Source organism: Ahaetulla prasina, chromosome 7 (genome assembly GCF_028640845.1).
Source record: "Ahaetulla prasina isolate Xishuangbanna chromosome 7, ASM2864084v1, whole genome shotgun sequence".
In the NCBI taxonomy this organism is placed as follows: Eukaryota; Metazoa; Chordata; class Lepidosauria; order Squamata; family Colubridae; genus Ahaetulla; species Ahaetulla prasina.
Window position 1 is genome coordinate 84,082,304 of NC_080545.1, and position 21,116 is coordinate 84,103,419.

Consider the following 21,116-nt stretch of genomic DNA (forward strand, 5'->3'; position numbering starts at 1 on the left):
CTTAAAGATTTCTGCAAAACAGGTAGTAAAATCAGTCACAGTCACATGATGACCTGTTTAACAATTGTCAAGACTTAACGACTGTAATTGTGGGCTCAGTTATAGTCATAAATTGAGGACTGCCTGTATATCATTTCAATCCATAAGAAGGATAGACTAGGAAGACATAAGAGCTGGAATCAAAATTGGAAAATGAGCATTACGCAGTTGAACCATGCAGACAATATCATGTTGTTGTTGTTAGTTGCGAAGTCGTGTCAGACCCATCGTGACCCCATGGACAACGTTCCTCCAGGCCTTCCTGTCCTCTACCATCCTCTGGAGTCCATTTAAGCTCACACCTACTGCTTCAGTGACTCCATCCAGCCACCTCATTCTCATAACAATATCATGTTAGTTGAAAGTAATAAAAACTAAGAACTGCTTGGAATGCATTACCCGACTCCGTGGTCTCTTCTCATAACCCCAAAAGCTTTAACCAAAATCTATCCACTGTTGACCTCACCCCATTCCTAGGGGGACTTTAAGGGGCGTGCATAAGAGCACAAACATGCCTACCGTTCCTGTCCTATTGTTTCTTCCCCTATATATATATATATATATATATATATATATATATATATATATATATATATATATATATATATATATATATATATATATATATATATATATATATATATATATATATATATATGATTATACTTCCTTGTTTCTCATCATATATATGTTTACATATTATATAATCTTTTTGTGTGATGCTTGTGTATATTGTTATGCCAAAATTAAATAAATAAATAAATAAAATAAATCTCACTTCTGTGTTATGTTTTTCTGTATCACTTCGTACCTGGTAGATATCTCAAGAAGTGGGGTTGCTAAGCACCCACCCACCCCCCTTCCTTGCTGCACTGCCAAAGGAAGGAATGAGCCAGGGGGCCAGAATTGGGTACTAAGCTGATGTCTCTGAGGGTATAAAAAAAACTCCATATCTTCCCCAAGATGTGGCTCTCTCCTCACATGCATTGTATCTGTATGTTCTGGATATAGTCCCACCCAGTATTTTGTTTTTGGCCATAAATAAAATCTGCTTCTTTTGCAAGCCTCATCTTGAGGCTCTCTTTTTGGCATTCTGGTGACTCAAGTACATTTTGGGACCTTACAAGCAAAGAAGAAGAAAAAAATAGAAATATCCCTTTGGATTATAGATTTGAATATTGTAAATGTAAGAACAACCAGTCCTGATCTAATCCAAATGCTGATTTTAGCATATTTTATATTAAGAGAGGCAAGTAGAAACTTATTTAGTTTGGATACGTAATGCAAGCAAATATTGGACCAGAAACATGATAACATTTGGCAAGGTTGATGTAACTAGAATAGGAAGATGGCTGGGTGGGATTTAAAGGGATTACTGACAACACTTAACTAACAAATATAAGTAACCATGATGTTTGCTTCACCCAAATACATTATTGTGAAAAAACCAAAAACTACCTAATAGAGATAGATGGGAGAACTAGTGATATCTAGGAGAAGTATCTACAGCAAGCCAAGATTTTGTCAAAATGATGAAATGTGCATTGTGTCCTCAGAATACAAATTCTGCCCCTTTTCATACTTGTGTGCAATATCATGAGGCAAAATACAAGAAAGACAGAACTCGCCCTGTGATATTCCAATGTGCGTTTCAAAATTTACTTGCCTCCCTCTCTTCCCCAAACTTGATTTGCAATAGGGAGTTACTGCTATTGAGATCATTGCTTATGATTTATATTGATATATTGACCATCAATTGTGTTGTAAATGTTGTACCTTGATGAACGTATCTTTTCTTTTATGTACACTGAGAGCATATGCACCTAGACAAATTCCTTGTGTGTCCAATCACACTTGGCCAATAAAAATTCTATTCTATTCTATTGTAGATATGTAGATCATTGTTCTGTGTGTCCTCAGATAATTGAAAAATTTGCTTTTGCTGATACAATTTGTTTAATGAATAAAAGCTCAACCAAGACAATTAAAGAAATATAACTTAGCTTTAGGAAACTCTAAACTCTGGGCATTCACAACAACAAATTACCAAATTATAAAACTTCAAAATAACATCAATGTTTTTGAAAATTAGAAATAATAGCATTCAGAGCCATCCAAATGAGAAAACCAGGCATAACTCTCTCCGCCAGATGGGGCTGTTGCCCACATCAAACAGACAAGATTATTTTTCAGTTGGTTTCGGTTGCAAATAGCTTAATGCCAACAAGGTGAACAGTTGCTTACAGAGATGAACATGGTCTTTTTATGTTCTGAAGTAATATATATATATTTGGCACTGAGGATATGATAGCAATGCAACAAATTGATAAAGAAGATGTCAGAATCTCTTGTGGAGATGGGTAGCTATAGAAATTAAATAAAGAGAATAAAGAAGTGAAACAGACTTGTCTGGATAGAAGGTTTGATTATTGTACATGAGAACAACTATAGCACTATCTGTTATCTGAAGGATTCTGTTGTTAACACCTGTACTATAACAGATGATACCACAAGCAATTGTATAAGATCTAGAATGAAAATAGAATCAGAACAACAGATGTCTAATCAGTTAAAGAAAATATGCAAAACAATGGATGCACTGGAACCCACCAATTTTATTGTGCAGGTTGGATGTCACCTTGTACAACAGCAATAAAGCTAGTGATTTGACTCACTATCCTAAATTATTCCTATTGTTTTTTATCAAGATACTATTGATAGGGTTGGAGGGAAGGAGGGACAGAGGGGCGGAAGGAAGGAGGAAGGAAGAGGCTGAGAAAGCAGGGAGAAAGGGGAGGGAGGGAGGGAGGAAAGGAAGGAGAGAGGGAGAGAGAGAAAAGTTGATTTTACATTAGCTATATTAGTGATGAGGTAGCATTTCCTTTTTTATTAGACATCATCCAATGTTGTTAAAAAAAACATTGCTTGTTTTTTTGTTAAAAAAATCATGTTAGGCTTTGTTATACCTCACATGGAAGAGAAGCCAGGTGAGTGAGTACATTTGCATGTACAGTTCCTTATGGGTCAACATTATATGCACCTTATGCATATATAAACAATTCCTACATAGGTCACAAAATGGTGCATCTGATCCTGGCATTGATCAAGACAAATGAATTTATCAGCCCATACTATTTCCAGCCCAGGAAATATTTGCTTCAATATCTTTCTATCATTTTTGAATTCAGCTTTAAGTTTAAAATACTCAGAACTGCTGCTTGTCTCTGAGATCTTTTCAGAGGTTAATTGAGTGAAGGAACACGTGAATGGGATACATACATACCCCAACCCTAACCCAAAAATATTAAGAAAATGAATTTTTTATAATTACTATGGACTATTCCAATTAAAGTCAGTAATCTGGCAAGGGCCAGAGGGGATAGAAGGAAAGAGAGGGAGAAAACAGCAAACCAGGGTCAAATGGTACCGGTTCACATTGGTTCAGGCGAACTGGTAGTAGCAGTGGATGGTTCGGAGACCTGGTAGTGGCAGCAGTGTAAAACTCTGCCCACCCGCCTGGACACCATTACTTCCTGGTTTTAACCAGGAAGTAACCAGTTTTTTACCCTCTGCGCATGCACAGAAGGGTTTGCGCATGTGCAAAGGGTCCAAGCACGCACGGGGCACATGCACTTCTGAACCAGTAGGGAAGGCAAGTAGATTTCACCCCTGTAGCAAACATAGCATTAAAGCAAACAAAGAATGAAGCCATCTATACCAGAAGCTGGCCACTGATTCAAAATTGCATATTAAGCCAAACTTAATTCAGCAAACACAATGACAAACAGTGACATAGCTGAGTCAGATAGGAGCGCTATAAAGAGGAGGATTGGGCAAGAAATTGGTTGGAGGAAGTAATATATGTACAACATCTGAACCTGCTGCTCATTGCTTCTTCCTTAAGCAATTTGATTGATTGCTTGATAAGAATTTGGTGACAATATGAAAGTAAAGAAGTATGTATATGAAAGTGCTTTAGCAAAACTTATAGGTCGTCCTTGCTTATTGATTGCCTCATTCAGCTATTTTTTGAAATTATGATACGACTGCTGCTCAGTCATGTGATCGTCGCTCAGTCAGTATGCATTGTTTGGTGCATGATCTCCTATTTTTCTTCTCTCCTTGAAGAGCAGAGGGATTGAAGAAGAAGGGATTACAGCAGAGTAAGCAGGCACACGATGGGGAATGCATAACAAAAACTATGTGCTTGTGCCAGCAGCTGCGAATGTGCCAAACAGACACCCTGGTGTATTCCCCATTATATGCTTGCTAACTCTTGTAATCCTCCTATCTTTTCCAATGAATGTAAATACAGACATCAATCCTCTTCTTGTTAATTACATAGTGCTTTGATGAGCATTCCAAAGGATGGGGGAGAGAAGAAGAGGAAGCATAGAAGAGGAAGAGAGAAGAAGAGGAAATCATGTGATTTCTCACTTAGCAACTGCTTCATTTAATGACAGAGCTGCCAAACCCAATTGTGATTGCTCCATGAGGAATAGCTTCTCCCCCGCCTTTTTATGATCCTCTAATCCCTTTATTCAGAGTGGAGTCAGGGCGAACAAGAGCAGCTGAGCATTTACTGACCAGATGCTCTTCCTGACACCTATGCAAGTTCGCAGCAGATATTTTCTCCTCGCACCCTGATAGAGAAACGTCTGCCGCTGCCTACGATTGAACGCTCAACCTTTTGAATGGGGTGTGTGTGCGAGCATCTTCATCCCTAGGCTACTGCACCATTCTAAATGATGACCACGTATATTATACTCAATAAAGCTAAGGGTTAACAAGTAAATCTTTGTCTGTTGTCTTGTCATTTGATCATCCACTCTTCTTTAGAGGTTAGAATTTTGTGGAAAAATATGTGAGTGTCCTCTTCACACAAACTCCTGACCACTGACCAAAACTATGTCTCTGGATGCCAGCTGTTCACAAACCATGGAGCATAGCGAATGGAGAAGAGCTGATTACATGTGCCTCAGTGGATGGCAGAAGGAAAAGTGAGAGATTATAAGTGAGGTATAGTGTTTCATAGTTATTTCGGAAAGACAATAGAAGGGGCATATCTCAAAAATATATATCCAAAAGACTCACTTGTTAGAGAGTTTTTCAGTTCCTACATAAAGGGTATTCCTCATGAGACCAGCCCGAGTTCCCATGAAGGCCATCTGCACACCATCTTCAGTTTCACTGTTGCAGAACAAAAGTCAGAGTTGTATAAGCAAGTGAGAGACAGAAATTGGTTGAACTTCCTTTGTGCCATAGGATCTGAACAGTAGTGGTATTCAAATTTGTTTACTACTGGTTCTGTGGGCATGGCTTGGTGGGTGTGGTGTGGCTTGGTGGGCGTGGCAAGGGAAGGATATTGTAAAATCCCCATTTCCACCCCACTCCAGGGGAAGGATATTGTAAAATCCCCTTTCCCTCCCCACCCCACTAACCTGCTTTCCAGCTCCATTCTCCTGTGCAGGGCAACAAAAGAATCAGCTGGGACTCGAGAGGCAGCGAATAGATGGGGGCGGGGCCAACCAGAGGTGGTATTTACCGGTTCTCTGAACTATTCAAAATTTCTGCTACCGGTTCTCCAGAACCTGTCAGAACTGGCTGGATACCACCTCTGGATTTGAAGCTAGGGAACAGGTTGTATTTTACAGTAGTCCACCTGCTTTCTAGGCAAGATCACAAGTCCAATTTGTCTCAGCAATTCTGGATAAAGCCAGATCTGTACCCAAATGGCAGCGGGATCCAGGACATTGCCCTTCAAAGAAATGAAGATTGCAGGAAGATCCTTAAGGCCAAAGGTGATAATTTGTACAATACAGGTAAAACCCAAGCTGCTGTTGATCATTGATTTTGTATCAAATGAACTTTTTGAACAGTATTTCTGGACAGGTATAGGTAGAATGCATTGCAGCAGTCTAAAGGTGGATTTGTTTCAAAACATCTCTTAGCTCAAGAAGTGTGTAATTACTTGGACATGGTGAGGGCCAAGGTCGTCCAATAAGCTTCCATAGGTGCTGTAACTACGGCATCGAAGAGAACCTGTTGAACTAACTCCTCGTCACCTAGACATGAAAAAGAATGGTAAGAAAGAAAGGCAATCACTGCACAAACATTGGAGTTGAAATCCAAAGCATATGGAGGACATAAGGATGGGGACTTGGTTTATGTATTTAACTGTTTATTTAGAGTTTTGGGAGACAGGACAAGGAGATCAATGACATCAAACTATAACCAGGTGGCAGAAGCATTGCTTCTTTTTACATGTGTGTTATGCATGCAACATGTGTTAAAAAGAAGCGATGCTTTCAATCACGCCATTTCAGTTGCCACAGTGGTGTCATTGTCACCCCAGCAATGGATGGTCTTATATGGAGACCCTGAAAACTGAAACTCCTTGAACATCCCTGCCTATCCAAAGTATATTCCTAAAGTTTCAAGCTGAAGCCATCAGAGAGAATCTTGAATTTCAATAACAATGAGTCTGTTCCTAGAATTTCAGTTTGGAAATTTTTGTTTTAATAATAATAATAATAATAATAATAATAATAATAATAATAATAATAATAATAATAATAATAATAATAATAATAATAATAATAATAATAATAATAATAATAATAATATTTAAATTTTTGTTTTAAATTCATTCATCCATTCTTTTTTCTTTCTTTCTCCATTTGCTACATGGAATTATCAGGAGTTGAACTTTCATACTGAAATATGGATGAAGCCAGTGGTGAAATCCATTTTTTTTACTACCGGTTCTGTGGGTGTGGCTTAGTGGGCATTGTGTGGCTTGGTGGGCATGGCTTGGTGGGCATGGCAGGGGAAAGATACTGCAAATCTCCATTCCCTCCCCACTCCTGGGGGAAGGATATTGCAAAATTTCCATTCCCACCCCACTCTGGGGCCAGCCAGAGGTGGTATTTGCCAGTTCTCCAAACTGCTCAAAATTTCTGCTACCGTTTCTCCAGAACCTGTCAGAACCTGCTGGATTTCACCCCTGGATGAAGCCTTAAACAATGTATTAGTATAAGAGTTTAGAAAGGGTTACATTAATATTCAGATGGGGGCTATACCACACCTGAAGTTTCTAGCTATTCAGCAATGATATTCAAAAGCACAGTTTTTAGTTATGACAATATGATCTGATGGACCAATTTGTATGAGGAATTGAACGATAAAAGGTAAATGTTGTTCATCTGGTAGGTTTAACTTGGACTGAGCTGAAGTTGCTAATTCTAATTTTCAAGTAATTTGAAAATCTAGGAACAGCCATAATGAAAGATGATTAGGCAGCATGCTGATTATATACTGCACACTTTCACCCTATAGAAAAAATATAATTAAAAAGGGATATGATCGTCACCACCAATTATTTGAAAAGATGTCACATCGTTGTTGGAGCAAATTTGGTGTTGCTCCACCAAATTTGCTCTCCTTGGAAGATAGGAGAGAATCCAGGAAACAGGATTTAGAAATTCTTGGTAATTTGGGCTGTGCCACATTGGGACAAAGTGCCTCAAAAGATGGTGGAGGAGCTTATATCAATGCTTTTCAGCAAAGAAATCCATTGAGCCCTTAATAATAATATCCTGGAATATGGCCACTGTTGAATTATACTTGGATGGACCAATTTGGAATCTTCACAAGACTGTTCCTAACAATTTAGACCAGGGGTGTCAAACTCAATTTCATTGAGGGCCGCTTCAAGGTTGTGTTTGACCCTGGGAGGGCCAGGGTCAGGGTGGGATTCAAGTAATTTAACAACCGGTTCTCTGCCCTAATCATTTCTTCCAACAACCAGTTTGCCAAATTGCTCAGAAAGTTAATAACCGGTTCTCCCGAAGTGGTGTGAACTGGCTGAATCCCACCACTGGCCAGGAGTTGTGTGTGGTCAGTTTGATGTCACTTGTGCCTGTGGTCTGAACACTCTGTCAGTGAAAACAGGTTCTTGAGCTCCGTTTTCGGCTGGGATGGCCTCCTGCAACCCTCTGCTACAGTAGTGGTTTTCACTTACCTTCATTACTGGTTCACTTACCTTCATTACTGGTTCGTGTGAGCGTGCGCGCGTGATCAAAGCTAGTGCACAGAACTTCTGTGCATGCACAGAACTTTCTGCACATGCGCAGAGAGTCCGTGATAACATCTGGGTGGGTGGGCAGAGCCTCCCACCGCCGCCGCTACTGGTTCGCCTGAAGTGGGGCAAACCAGTAGAAACCCACCACCGCTCTGCTAGTGAAAACAGCTCGGGAGGGCTGTGCGCGGCCCTCATGAGCTTCGTTTTCAGTTGGGACGGCCTCCTGCAATCCTCTGCCACCAAAAACAGTGCTCAGGATGGCCATGTGTGGCTCTTGTGAGCTCCATTTTTGCTGGCAGAGCCTCTTTTTTCACTGGCAGAGGCAGGCCGGTCCTTCGCTATTTCCAAGGTGGCCCCACAGGCCAGATCTAAGCACCCTGTGGGCCGGATGCAGTCCATGGGCCTTGAGTTTGACACTCCTGTTTCAGTGGTGGGTTCTACTTACCTTTACTACCGGTTCGCATCGTGCCAGCGGGCACTCTTCTGCATATGTGCAGAAGAGTTTTTATGACATTTGGGTCAGTGGGCAGAGCCTCCCGCTGGTTTTACTATCGGTTCTATAGAACGGTCCGAACCGGGAGCAACTCACAACTTTTTAGACAAAATGGTTCAGAAGAACACTGCTCAATAGCTATATGTTTCCATACTCACATTCAAGGTCAGGTTCTTCTGCTGTAATAAAACGGATTACAGCCTCCAACTGGCTTAGCTTCCTGTGAGCTGGATCAATATCTGTAACACAATAAATCCTGGGGAAAGGAGTATAAGAAAGAAAGAGAGAGTATTGGCAGATATTCTCCTTTCGGGGTCTAGCCTGACACACATAAGACTAAGCATAAAATATCCCATCTTTTCACTATCACTATAGAAAAACAAGTGAACAGGAAACAACTTAGGGAAACTAACCTGTGTAGCCCATTGATCATCACCTAACTTATCATATTCCCATATGAGCAATTGTTTGAATGACTCTCTTATCCCAATAAGAATGTAAGAAGACTGTCACATAGGGCATCCAGGATCAAAGCTCATCCTTCATATGTAGTGCACATGCACAGTACACATGCAAAACCCTGAGGATTCAACCTCATGGTTGTAGACACCATCTTGACTTCTTTTTTTTTAATTCCCCACTGTCTTAACTTTAAAGAAAAAGAAATCGGGCAATAAATTTATTTAGCCCCTAAGATTACCTGGTTCTGGTATATACGGTAAATAATAATTTTAAAAATGGTAGAGTCACTTTTTATGTCTGCTTAATATTACCTAAAGATATGTACACTTGTGCTGTGCTTTGGATTTGAAAGGCAAATGATGCTTTAAAAGGCACATAATCACTCATGTACAACAGCAGCTGTTGGTAACTCTTTAAACTATGTGTGTCTTTTCCAGGGTTTCGTGACCACCCTTTGCAGCATAATCCAGGGAAAAGACATCATTGTTTTAAGTGGGGACAACAGGTGCTATGTGCCACTTGCATTTTGCTGCAGTTCAGATCAGAATCCAAAGGGTACACAGCCCAAATGAACAGACATGAGCCAGCCTTGCACCTAACTCAAACACAGATTTAAGGCAGTGTCAATTGCTCTGGGACGCAGTATTTCCCCATGTCCTTGGGCAAAAATCCTTTCTCTGCTGTGTTTAAAATCCTTTAATTGGAGAAGATTTAGCTGAGCCCAGCAGTAGCTCTTTAGCTTCTGCGGAAACATTTTCTCAAGGCCTCAGTTGCAAGCATCCAATGCAAAGTGTTCCTCTTTCCCTGATATGAATGATCAGGGAAAAAAAATAAAAATCTTACCACTCATTGGCTAAGGTCAAATCTGGCTGCAGAAGGTCATGCAAACCTGAAACAAAAAGGTTATGCCATTGTTACGACAGTGATTCCTTCTTTGTGACAAACATGCTTAAAACTCAAAGTTTTCTGCAAGAAATTTCAGTCTCTGTAGGATAATAGAAGTGAGGGTGATGGTTAAGACATTGTGTAATGGGAATATATACGCCAAGAATTTAATAATAATAATAATAATAACAATAACAACAGAGTTGGAAGGGACCTTGGAGGCCTTCTAGTCCAACCCCCTGCCCAGGCAGGAAAACCCTACACCATCTCAGACAGATAGTTGTCTGAGATATATATATTATATCTATATCTATATTATATATTATATATATTATATCTATATCTATATCTATATCTATATCTATATCTATATCTATATCTATATCTATCTATCTATCTATCTATCTATCTATCTATCTATCTATCTATCTATCTATCTATCTATCTATCTATCTGTCTGTCTGTCTGTCTGTCTTATATATATTATAGATTGGGTGAGAGAGGGAGGAATTCTTTGATTGGATATTGGAGAGAGAGAGAGAGAGAATACCTTAAATGATTTTGATTTAGATGTAACATAGACATGAGGATTCTTAAGTACCAAGTTCTAAGATCTTCAATCCTAACAGAGAGTGGGAATGAAGTTCAGTAAAATGGGAAGGACTGCCCCATTACTTCAGTCCAGTGATGGGATTCAAATAATTTAACAACTGGTTCTCTGCCCTAATGATTTCCTCCAACAACCAGTTCACCAAACTGCTCAGAAAGTTAACAACCGGTTCTCCTGAAGTGGTGTGAACTGTCTGAATCCCACCACTGCTTTGTTTTGATAAAAAATATTATTCTATAAAGGGATTGAGGTATCCTGTACTTCGTCTGATAGACCAAACCAAATAAAGTGGCAAATGAATATGACTGTTTGAAGCCATAGACTTTGGAACATCCATTTTGCAGAAAAGGTTACTGACATTAGGACTGGATATAATCCACAACGTAGACAAAAAGGAACTGTAAAAGCTTCATAAATGTATAGTGGGTACCTTTCCAAGAAATATTTGGGTTTCAGTGGTGATAAATTATTATGCTACCAAATTTTCATTTTTTAAAATTTTATTAGTATTTTTCTTCTCCCTCTTTAAATATATAGGAAGTTGAGTTCAGATTTTTAATAATTGTTTTCTACTCTATCAGGTTAGCAAATAAATATCTAAAGAGAGATGGAGGGTAGCCAAAGTAAAACACCATTAAAACCTAGCTAGGGTACAAGAAAGTTTTCTCCAATGTTTTTCATACAAGACTTTTACAGAACTGTGTCATCTAACCAACCTTCTTCCACTGAAGTTTCCCCAAGCAGCACGTATTCACCGTATCCTCGTGACAGAACAATTCCCAAGCTGTGAGTTGGGGAGGATAAGGGGGGACAATGAGGAAATAAAACAAAATATTATGAAGGCCTATCTCAGTTTTTTTTTTAAACAAATATTTTTTAACAAAAGAAAACAGGAAACCAAGAAGACATAACAAACATTGACATAAAACATATACTTCTTCTTTACATCAGCTTCATTTCGCTATACTTCTAATATTTACATTCTTTTCCCCCCTCTCATTTCATTTAGCTGTACTTATCTTTTTTGTCCCATTCTCCCTTGTTTCTATATGCCTTCTATCCTATCTATCCTTATGACTATTCATTTTCTTTCATACACTGCCATTTTATATATACCGTATATACTCGAATATAAGCCGATCCGAGTATAAGCCGAGGTCCCCAATTTTACCCCAAAAAACTGGGGTAAACTGGGGACTCGAGTATAAGCCGAGGGAGGGAAATGAGGCAGCTACCGGTCAGGGAAAGCCTCCCTCCCTCAGCCGAGAAGGCTGGCGGCTCCCCCGCCCCGCCCTCTCACTGCACCGGCAGGGCTTCCCCGCGCTAATGCAAAAGCCCGCCAAGTTTGCACCATCCGGTATAATGTGAAAAAAAGAAAAAAAAAAAAACTCGAGTATAAGCCGTATATACTCGAGTATAAGCCGAGGGGACGTTTTTCAGCACAAAAAACATGCTGAAAAACTCGGCTTATACTCGAGTATATACGGTATGTATATATGAGCTTTTCACCTTTTTCATCATTTACTATTTCTGATCTCTAGCCAATTATACAATTTATTCCACACTATATAATATTCTGAATCTTCTTTTTCTTTCAACTCCTTTGTTAATTTATCCATTTCAGCACAGTCCAAAATTTTCCTTATCACTTCCTCCTCCATTGGTATATTCTCATTTTTCCACTTCTGTGCATAGGCTATTCTGGCAGCTGTTATTATATGTAAAATTAAGTATGTTATTTCTTTACTGTATTTCGTGTTCAGTATTCCCAGCAAGAAGGTCTCAGAAGGTCTATGTTGTGTCTGCGCCCCCCGAGCCAGGCATCCTGCCAGAAAGTGACTTGGAAAGTGAGGGGGAAGGGCCGTCAGGACTTACCTCGGGAGCACCGGCTTCCCTGGCTCAGCTCCAGGAGCCAGAGGCAGGCCAGGTGGAAGAAATAACGAGGCCTCTGTCCCCTGACTCTTCCCCCCCCGCCACGCCTGCAGACCCAGCTGACAGCAATCAGGCCTGGCCTGGCTGGACCCTAGGTTTTGTAGGCAGGAAAGGAGGGAACAACAGAAGCAGGGATGGGGCAGGCCTAGGAAGTGCTGAGTCATGGAGCCACACCCCACAGGTTATAAAGGCAGCAAGAGCTGCTGTGCCTCTTTGTAGCAGGCAAATCCACTGATTAACTGCTAACTGAGAGCTGAAGTACTGTTTGACTCATCAGCGTCGAGGGAGATAACAGAGACACTTGGCATCCGCTCGCTATTTTGCTGCCAGAGCTGATAGTGCCGGCTAATTAAGCCATCGCTCGGACGGAGGCGAAGGAGGACAGAACAGTCTATCTCAGTTTTCGCTGGTGTGGCATTCAAAAGATAAAGGTTTCCCGGTCCAGTCGAGTCCGACTCTAGCGCATGGTACTCCCTCCGTTTCTTGGCTGAGGGAGCCAGCGTTGTCTGAAGACAACTTCCGTGGTCATGTGGCCAGCATGGCTATATGCCAAAGGTGCATGGAACACTGAAACTTTCGTACCAAAGTAGTATCTCTTTATCTACTCATGTTTCCATGCTCTTGAACTGCTACATGGGCAGGAGCTGGAGCAAGTAATGGGATGTCACCCCATTGTGCAGAGCTTGGATCTCAAACCTGGGCTGTCAGCTTTCCAGCTGACAAGTTCAGCATCTTTAACTGCTGAGCTAATTGTGCCCCATTATCCAGATGCACTAACACTGAAATCACAGAATTCCCAGCCAACTTACAATTTAATAATAATAATAATAATAATAATAATAATAATAATAATAATAATAATAATAATAATAATAATAATATTTTAATTTGTATACTGCCCTTCTCCCGAAGGACTCAGGGCGGTGAACAACCAAGTAAAAAACCAAGTAAAATTTAAAACAGAAAAACAATAACATGGAAAATGTTAGAGCATCCAAACACCATTATTCTATGTAACAAAATATTAATAGCTCTCTATTTGAAGCCATGAAAAAAACTCTGTTTTTAAAGATTTCTGGAATGACATTAGAGGAGTTAGACAAATTTTGGTGGGATCATTCCTGGGTCCTGATAGTGGGCATTATTTGATTGAAAGGACCTGAATTGCAACCCTGGGAAATAGGTGATCCTTCAAATAACCTGGCTTGTGACATGATAAGTGATAACCAGCATCTTGAATGGTACCCAGAACCCCACCATCCTTCCCTTTTTCCTCTACCATGAATTCTGAAAACTCAAGAGATTCAGGCTTTTTATTGGCACATCTAAAAATTGAGGGTTTTTTTGGACCTTCAACACCAGCATCTAGAAATCCTCCTAATGAATTTGGTTCTATTTCCACAGGTATGAAAAATGGATTCACTAAGTAAATGAACTGGGCGACTCAAACTTGAGTTAATTCATTTTTTTTCTCTACGAGGCTTACATAAAGAAACAGGGTCTCCAAAAGCTTTTGAAGAAGATGTTGGATAACCATTTGTCTGAAGTGGTGTAGGGTTTCCTACCTAAGCAGGGGGTTGGACTAGAAGACCTCCAAGGTCCCTTCCAACTCTGTTATTCTAGTCTATTCGAGCTCTGCAGACTATTCCTGTTCAGAGCCATTCCTATGGCTCCAGAAACTAAATTCTCATTCTTTCTTCCTTTTTCTCTCTTACTTGTTGCTATTTTTTTAAAAAAGCCTACTGTATCAGCCCAATGCATCTGTTTTATTTCTTTTAATATCCTGGTACCATCCAGGTATAATTGGATTATTAAAATAATATAAAAGGTATAACTGGATTATAATTTCCAAGTTTACCAGCTAACATGCCATGCCATTGGGAATTTTGGAGATTATAATCCCAAACTATTTTGATGGCATCAGGTCAATGAAAGTTGACAAACTGAATTGAATTGACTCGGTAGGACCCTGGGTGGAATTTTCTTACTGTTGCCTAAGGCTGTCTGAATAGTAATGCAAGACATTTAATTTGATCTCCCTCTGCAGAAGCCGCTCACTCACCTAAATGGAGTGCCACTGATATGAGTGAAGAAATAGTCATTCGTGAGGAACAGAATCCTTTTCTGGGAAAAAAAAAAAACATATATCAAGAATGCTAAACTGTAACTGCAGAGAAAACATACATCTTACACACAGACACACATATCATGTACACACCCTCAAAGAATGAAAACTCCGAGGCTTGAGTTTCCTCAAAGTTACATTTTATTATGTCATATTGGCACATCTGGGAAAATCCAAATCGAAAGTTTCCAGGTTTTCCTCACCCAAAGGAAAGTTCAAGTCCCTGGCCAACACCCACAAGTCCAACACATGGTCCAATCAGACATCGTCCCAACGGGAGATGCCTCCCAGCTCCAGGCTCCTAGGTGCAGGGCAAGTTGTCCTTGACTTCTTGAGAAAGGAATGTTATTATGACTACATATCACCCATACTCCACACAATCCCCCCTCCCAGTTTCCCACAGTAGTAAACGTGGCAGGTCTGAAGGCCTAATACCAAAGATGGCTTCCAGGCCTGACACAGATACAAACACACATAGACATCTACAGAGAGAGAATGATGCAAGCAGAGCAGGAATGTAGTTTGTCTTTCACATCTGCTTACTCACTCTTCCTTGTTACAAAGTTGGCATGTAAAAAGAAAGGCTTAATTTTAATTTTAATCATCAGATGGAGCTGAAATGAGGTCATCATATATTAAGAATCTTGTGATTAGGCAGTCTCCCAATTAAATAAATTTCACGTTGGAGCATCATAACCTAACTACTGGGAATTAAGACACACCGAGTTTAGTAGGTCCAGTCCTAAGTAAATGTGCAGAGGACTGGTGACTTTATCAATTAATTGGATGAATTTTAATTAAATAGACAAACCTGAATAGGCTGAGGAAGAAAAAAATATGGTTAATTGGGTTTTAAGTGATGCATAAGCTTACCAGAAGAGGCTGTAATATTTTTTTCTAAAAAGATGTCTTTGTGGTTTGTGTGAGATGGAGAGAGAAAAATTGGAGACTTCTACCAAGATAATATCTGTTTTTATGAGGCCTTGTAGGCCTTGTAGTACAATGAATGCAACAAACAAGCTGTACAATAAATTGACTTCATGTTGTTACTGTTACTTAAGATTCATGTCTTTTGTAGTAAACATGAATAATGCAGCATCTCTTTAATTGTCTGCTATGTACTTTTTCATAATATATCAGTGTGTAATAATCTGTTGGTTTCATCAGCCTACCATCTGCAGAGATTGCTCAACATCTACATTAGGGCTCCCCATTCTGTTTGCATCACCTAATATTCCTGTTGTGGTCCGCCAGCAGCCTGCAAAGCTGGCAATGGAGTCAGGCAGCAATGAGGCTGAGGAAGAACATGGGCCAATTCTGGAGGCTGGGGAAGGCCCGGATGAGGGCTCTGCATTGGAGGCAGAGGTGGGGCCAGGGCCATCGGGGAGTGAGATGTGGACTCCAGAATCTCCAGAGGCTGACTTTAGTGATGCAGAGGAACATCCTGTTCCTAATGCATGCATGAGAAGAGCTTCCAGAAGGCAAGAGCAGCTAAAGCAAAGATGACAACTCGGGAGTAGGGCCAAGAGATGATTGGCCCCGCTCATAAGGCTTAAAACAGACCAGCAACGGTGTTTGGGCTTTGCCGGAAAACAACGTTGGTAGCTTTGTCTTGTTGCATTTATTTTGTATCGGTGTCTTCTGAACTTTTGCCAAGAAAGAACTTTGGCAGTTTGCCTAATTGGACCAAGGTTGGTGATAGGACTGAGGAATTGAGTTGGGAGGAATTTGCTTTAGTTTAGTTGAACTACGCTGAGTATGAGTTAATTCTCAGCTGTTATAATAAAGTTTGTTTGCTTTTACACTGACTGAGTTTCCTACTACCTACTTGGGCCTGGGTCAGAACAATTCCAACATCCTTGCACAGCACACTGGCCACTTTGTAAATTCGCACCCATGGTACCAAAGGAATCTTGCTAAGTAGGATTAGCTGTGGTACATAATACGGTCTTAGCACTGTTTCTTTGTATATCTTGATACACGACTTGATGAGCATTGCACTTCTTATCAGAGTATCAGATGGAATTGGAAAAAAAATAACAACAAAAAAAAAGACCGGTCACAGCCTTCAAGGCTGTTCTGCCCCTGCTTTAATGTCCTTGAAATACGTTACACAGATCGATGCTCAGCAGCTGGTCTGCATGAAATGACGGATAGGCTTGAGATGAAAGTGTGACAGAGAAGGTGACAAGCGGTAGGATAACCATCTCAGTCCTTGTGGCTGCAGTCACGTGCAAAGCTTTTCTTTTCTCCTTCACCTAAATATCATCCTTCCCTTTTGCTAGTTAAACACCAATCTTCAGCGTCCCGGAAAACCCCATCTAGTACAATGACAGCAGGCATCAAAGGAGTAGAGGCTAAATTGTTCATGCTTTGGAAAGGCAGATCGATCCTGGAGGCAGTTATGTGAGCTGGCTGCCAGCTGAGCATTTCAAAAACATCTCAGCTAGCTTATTTAATTAGCCAAGCATGGCCAGCTTAATGGTCTCAAAAAAAGGAAAAAGAAAGCTGCGTGGGTTGCCATATAACGTCGAGTGGCTTCCCCATTTTCTGTATTGCTGGATAGGAAATAGCCTGACTTAAATGACCCCTATAATATTCCTTCCCAGGGGTCCCAAGCCCTCCTGCTTTTCTATCGCTGTTAACATTTGATTTGTTTTTATGATTTCTAGCTACCACAAGGTCACAGCAAGTGTCAGCATCTAACCAACGTGGCTGATCTGGAAAAAAAGCTAAGCGGGACCAGGTCCAGCTGGGACGTGGATTGGAGACCACTCAGAAATAAAGGGTCTCTAGGATAGAGTGGAAAACTGAAGGGAAAATGGGGAAAAAATTCCAAGGCAGTGGCAATGCTGCCAAGAAAAGTACACAAACATACCCATGGAGTCAACATTTTGGATTCAAAGAACACCAAGAAAACCACAATGGATTTATGTTTATTTTAAGCATATCCACAGGCAGTACTAAGGTGCCTGTTTTACACACACACACACACACACACAAACACTCCCCATTCTACTTTTTCTCCTTCAGTATAGTTTTTGTCTGAATATTGAGGGGAACTGGTGAACTGTTTCATGCATTTAGTTTTAGCTTCTCCCTGAAACATTATCCCTTTTTTAAAAAAAACCAGTCTTAATGTTAATTAATGCAGTCAAGGAGGCACTTAGTACAGCCTGAAAGCTTACGAGATTAGAGAAATGGCAAACAGTCTCAAGTATTTTGGGAGCAGGAGGTGGATGTAATATTAACAGAAGTGAATAAAATGTCTGCACGGAACCTTGCTTTGCTAACCTTTAAAATAATTGTCAGAAAGGGGAAGAATATAAACTTAACAAATCAATTCCGTGGAGGGTGTGAAATTTAGATGAAGCAGAGAAGCAGAGCATGAAGAGGTTAAGAAAGACTAGTGGAGCAGGAGAGAAAAAACAGTGCTACTTTTTAGAGCAGGGGTCTCCAGCCTTGGTCCCTTTAAGACTTGTGGACTTCAACTCCCAGAGTCCCTCAGCCAGCAAAGTCCACAAGTCTTAAAGGGACCAAGGCTGGAGACCCCTGTTTTAGAGTACTGATATATATTTCTTCAACTGGTATTTCTGGTTACAACAGGCTTTGAAGGATTTTCTATCAATGCAGAACCTCTATACCTTGATTTAACTTAAAGGGGCAGCTGGCCAAAGAAATCAACTCAGTGCATGCATGTTAGAGACTCCATGGAAAACTTTCCAACTCTCTTGAAGAAAAAGAAAAAGTCTGGTTTCAGAGATGCAGATGGAAAAAACAAAACAATAATTGAAAACCCAATTCATAATGAGATGGAGCAACAATGACAAAAGAGTAAAAGGCGTGAAGGTAGGTAAGGGAGAGCTAACAAGGGGCCAATAAATGTCACATGGCATTTAATGATGAGAGATTTAATTTAGGAAATGCCATGATGTCTAAATACATTAATAAGTAGGTTTGCCTCGCACATATGTATTTAGTCATTCCCAACTCTAGGGGACGGTGCTTATCTCCATTTCAAAGCTGAAGAGCCAGCACTGCCCGAAGACGTCTCAGTGGTCATGTGGCTGGCATGACTAAATGCCAAAGGTGCACGGAACAGTGTTACCTTCCCACCAAAGATAGTCCCTATTTTTTCTACTTGCATTTTTTACATGCTTTCGAACTGCTAGGTTGGCAGAAGCTGGGACAAGTAACGGGAGCTCAACGGCACTAGGGATTCGAACTGCTGAACTGCCGACCTTTCGATTGACAAGCTCAGCATCTTAGCCACTGAGCCACTGCGTCCCTCAAATACATTAATAGATAGGTGTAAAACATTTCATTTGTACAGACCAGATTGGAAAGGGGGATATTGATATTGATATGAAAGGGGGATATTCCTCCTTTTAATGTACACTAGAAAGGAGTCGGCCTTTGATTGCACAATTGCTGCACCCATATTGACTTTTTCGTGGACACCTCTGCTCTAAACTCTTGATATGCCCACCTGGACAAGATTTGCTAGAGCCTAAGTCTCCACAATTTTAGGAAACATTTTCATTCTTGAATCTTCAAATACCACTGGATTTCAATGGATCACACGTTTCTGCAGCAGCTACTGATAAATTAAGCTTCTATTGATGACAGCTATGACTAAAATGGCTATGCTGTCTTTACATTTTTTCTCTGCTTCCTAGGGAAACTTTGTGTTTGATGAAGAGAGAATAAAGATATAGCTAAGCTTTATATCTCCGAAACAGCCTTTTATGATTTCAGTCTTCAAACTCTCCTGCTATTGTCATGTATCCGATGAAGCTAATCTAATCATGCTGATGTTTTTTTGGGGATTTTAGGATAGTTTCACACATTTAACCTTTTGAAATGTTGACTTTTCTGAATTGCGTAGTTTTTAATCTATAATTAAAACGTATAAATACTCACTCCTTTATCCATGGGCACCTTCACATCCATGGACAAATAACCAGTTTCTCCATTGATCATTGCTGTTCGTAACTGCAGAAAGGAACAGGGCTACATTAAAATACTTACAGTAGCTGGCTCAGGACCACTGGCCTGCAATGACAATTTAGATATAGATATTTCACCCCTTACCTAGTGTTTAGCTAAATAATATACAGGTTGGGTTGTAATCATACTGATTCAGGAAAGCAACTGCCATGACTAATGTGTTGGATTAGAACTGGAAGATTTCAAAGTAGGAACAATCGACTGCAGCGGAATGATACAAGGATGTTCTTCTATATGTGTATATTTTTGCTGTACCTTTCATTGATTACTTGCATCATCTTGGGCTTGTTCTTACTTCGTTGCATGTTGCCCATTGTCAACAAACTATTTGTCAATATTCCTATGTTTGCTAGGAATTTTTTTGATAAATTGGCCAGGGAAGGGTAATGCACACATACAGCCCCCCCCTCAAGTAGGCACTTACAGTTTCATTTACATCTTCCCATTCTACTTCAGAAAGGTCAACACTGTTGTAATTGGGTTTGGGCTTCAGCTTTTTCCCTTCTTTGTACTGGAATATTGAAAAAAAAGGACAGACAAGTTAGGAAGATACGCTTTTTTTTCTCAAGGAAACTTTTTCCTCCCTTGCTGATTTTACTCTGTTTGTGTCTATTGTTGAAAGATGCTCTAGGATGCTCTAGGATGGCGAACCTATGGTTCATGTGCCCAAAGTGGCATATGAAGCCATGTCGCCCAGCACGCATGGCCTTGCCTGTTTGTCTTCCGGGTTTCTGGTGCACATGCGCACGCAACTATCAGCTGTCCTTCGCACACGCAGCAGTGTCGAAAACTGGTGTGCGCATGCACACTGGCCAGCCAATTGTCGGGTGTGCATACGTGCCAGAACCCAGAAGTTTGGCTTTTCTGGAGTGCGATCCCTTCAATGAGCAGCGGCAAGAAGCAGAGTAATAATACAGAAATGATATATGCTTTACTGTTTTAAGTCAGATATAAATTTCAATACTGTAAGCATATAAGTAATCTAACCAGTCTGGCATTTATTGTATCATTTGTGTTCTTTTTCTAATGGGGATATTTACTGCATGCTTGTAATGAAAGTAAAGAAAATATAAAAAGTGAAGAAAGTTCTGGAAGAGAACTTTAAATTTCTCATACTATTTACATTTTGGACAGAATAAGTATGTAACGAAAAGGTATCTTGGAGAAAATGGAATATTCAGCCAGTCAACATAGTCAGATAGCTGCATTTGGAACTTTGACATTTAAGTCAAAATGACATAAAATTAAAATGTAATTGTATAGGTAAATTACCTAGTTCCCAAAGTTACTTGAGGTCCAAATTAACAGTGATATTTTTTGCTGAGGCAGTGGGATCCCCTGTAGATAAAGTTTCATGACAGGCCTTTGATTTGACACCTTAATGGTGCCGTTTAGAAGTTTGAATAGATATTGATTAGATGTTGGGTTCATTGGAAATGAAAACTAACACTCAAGAACTGCCATTAGAAAAAGACAA

The 21,116-nt window shown here is 40.1% G+C and overlaps 1 protein-coding gene across 1 annotated transcript in view; it reads right to left on the bottom strand.

The window, feature by feature from the left end:
- Positions 1 to 21,116, bottom strand: part of CACNA2D4 (calcium voltage-gated channel auxiliary subunit alpha2delta 4) — a 179,951-nt gene that overhangs the window by 109,466 nt on the left and 49,369 nt on the right. Inside the window, 8 exon segments of the mRNA XM_058190459.1 lie at positions 5,134 to 5,229; positions 6,011 to 6,104; positions 8,774 to 8,871; positions 9,921 to 9,966; positions 11,289 to 11,356; positions 14,567 to 14,628; positions 19,553 to 19,624; positions 20,064 to 20,150. Of these exon segments, the coding sequence (XP_058046442.1) occupies positions 5,134 to 5,229; positions 6,011 to 6,104; positions 8,774 to 8,871; positions 9,921 to 9,966; positions 11,289 to 11,356; positions 14,567 to 14,628; positions 19,553 to 19,624; positions 20,064 to 20,150 (623 nt within the window).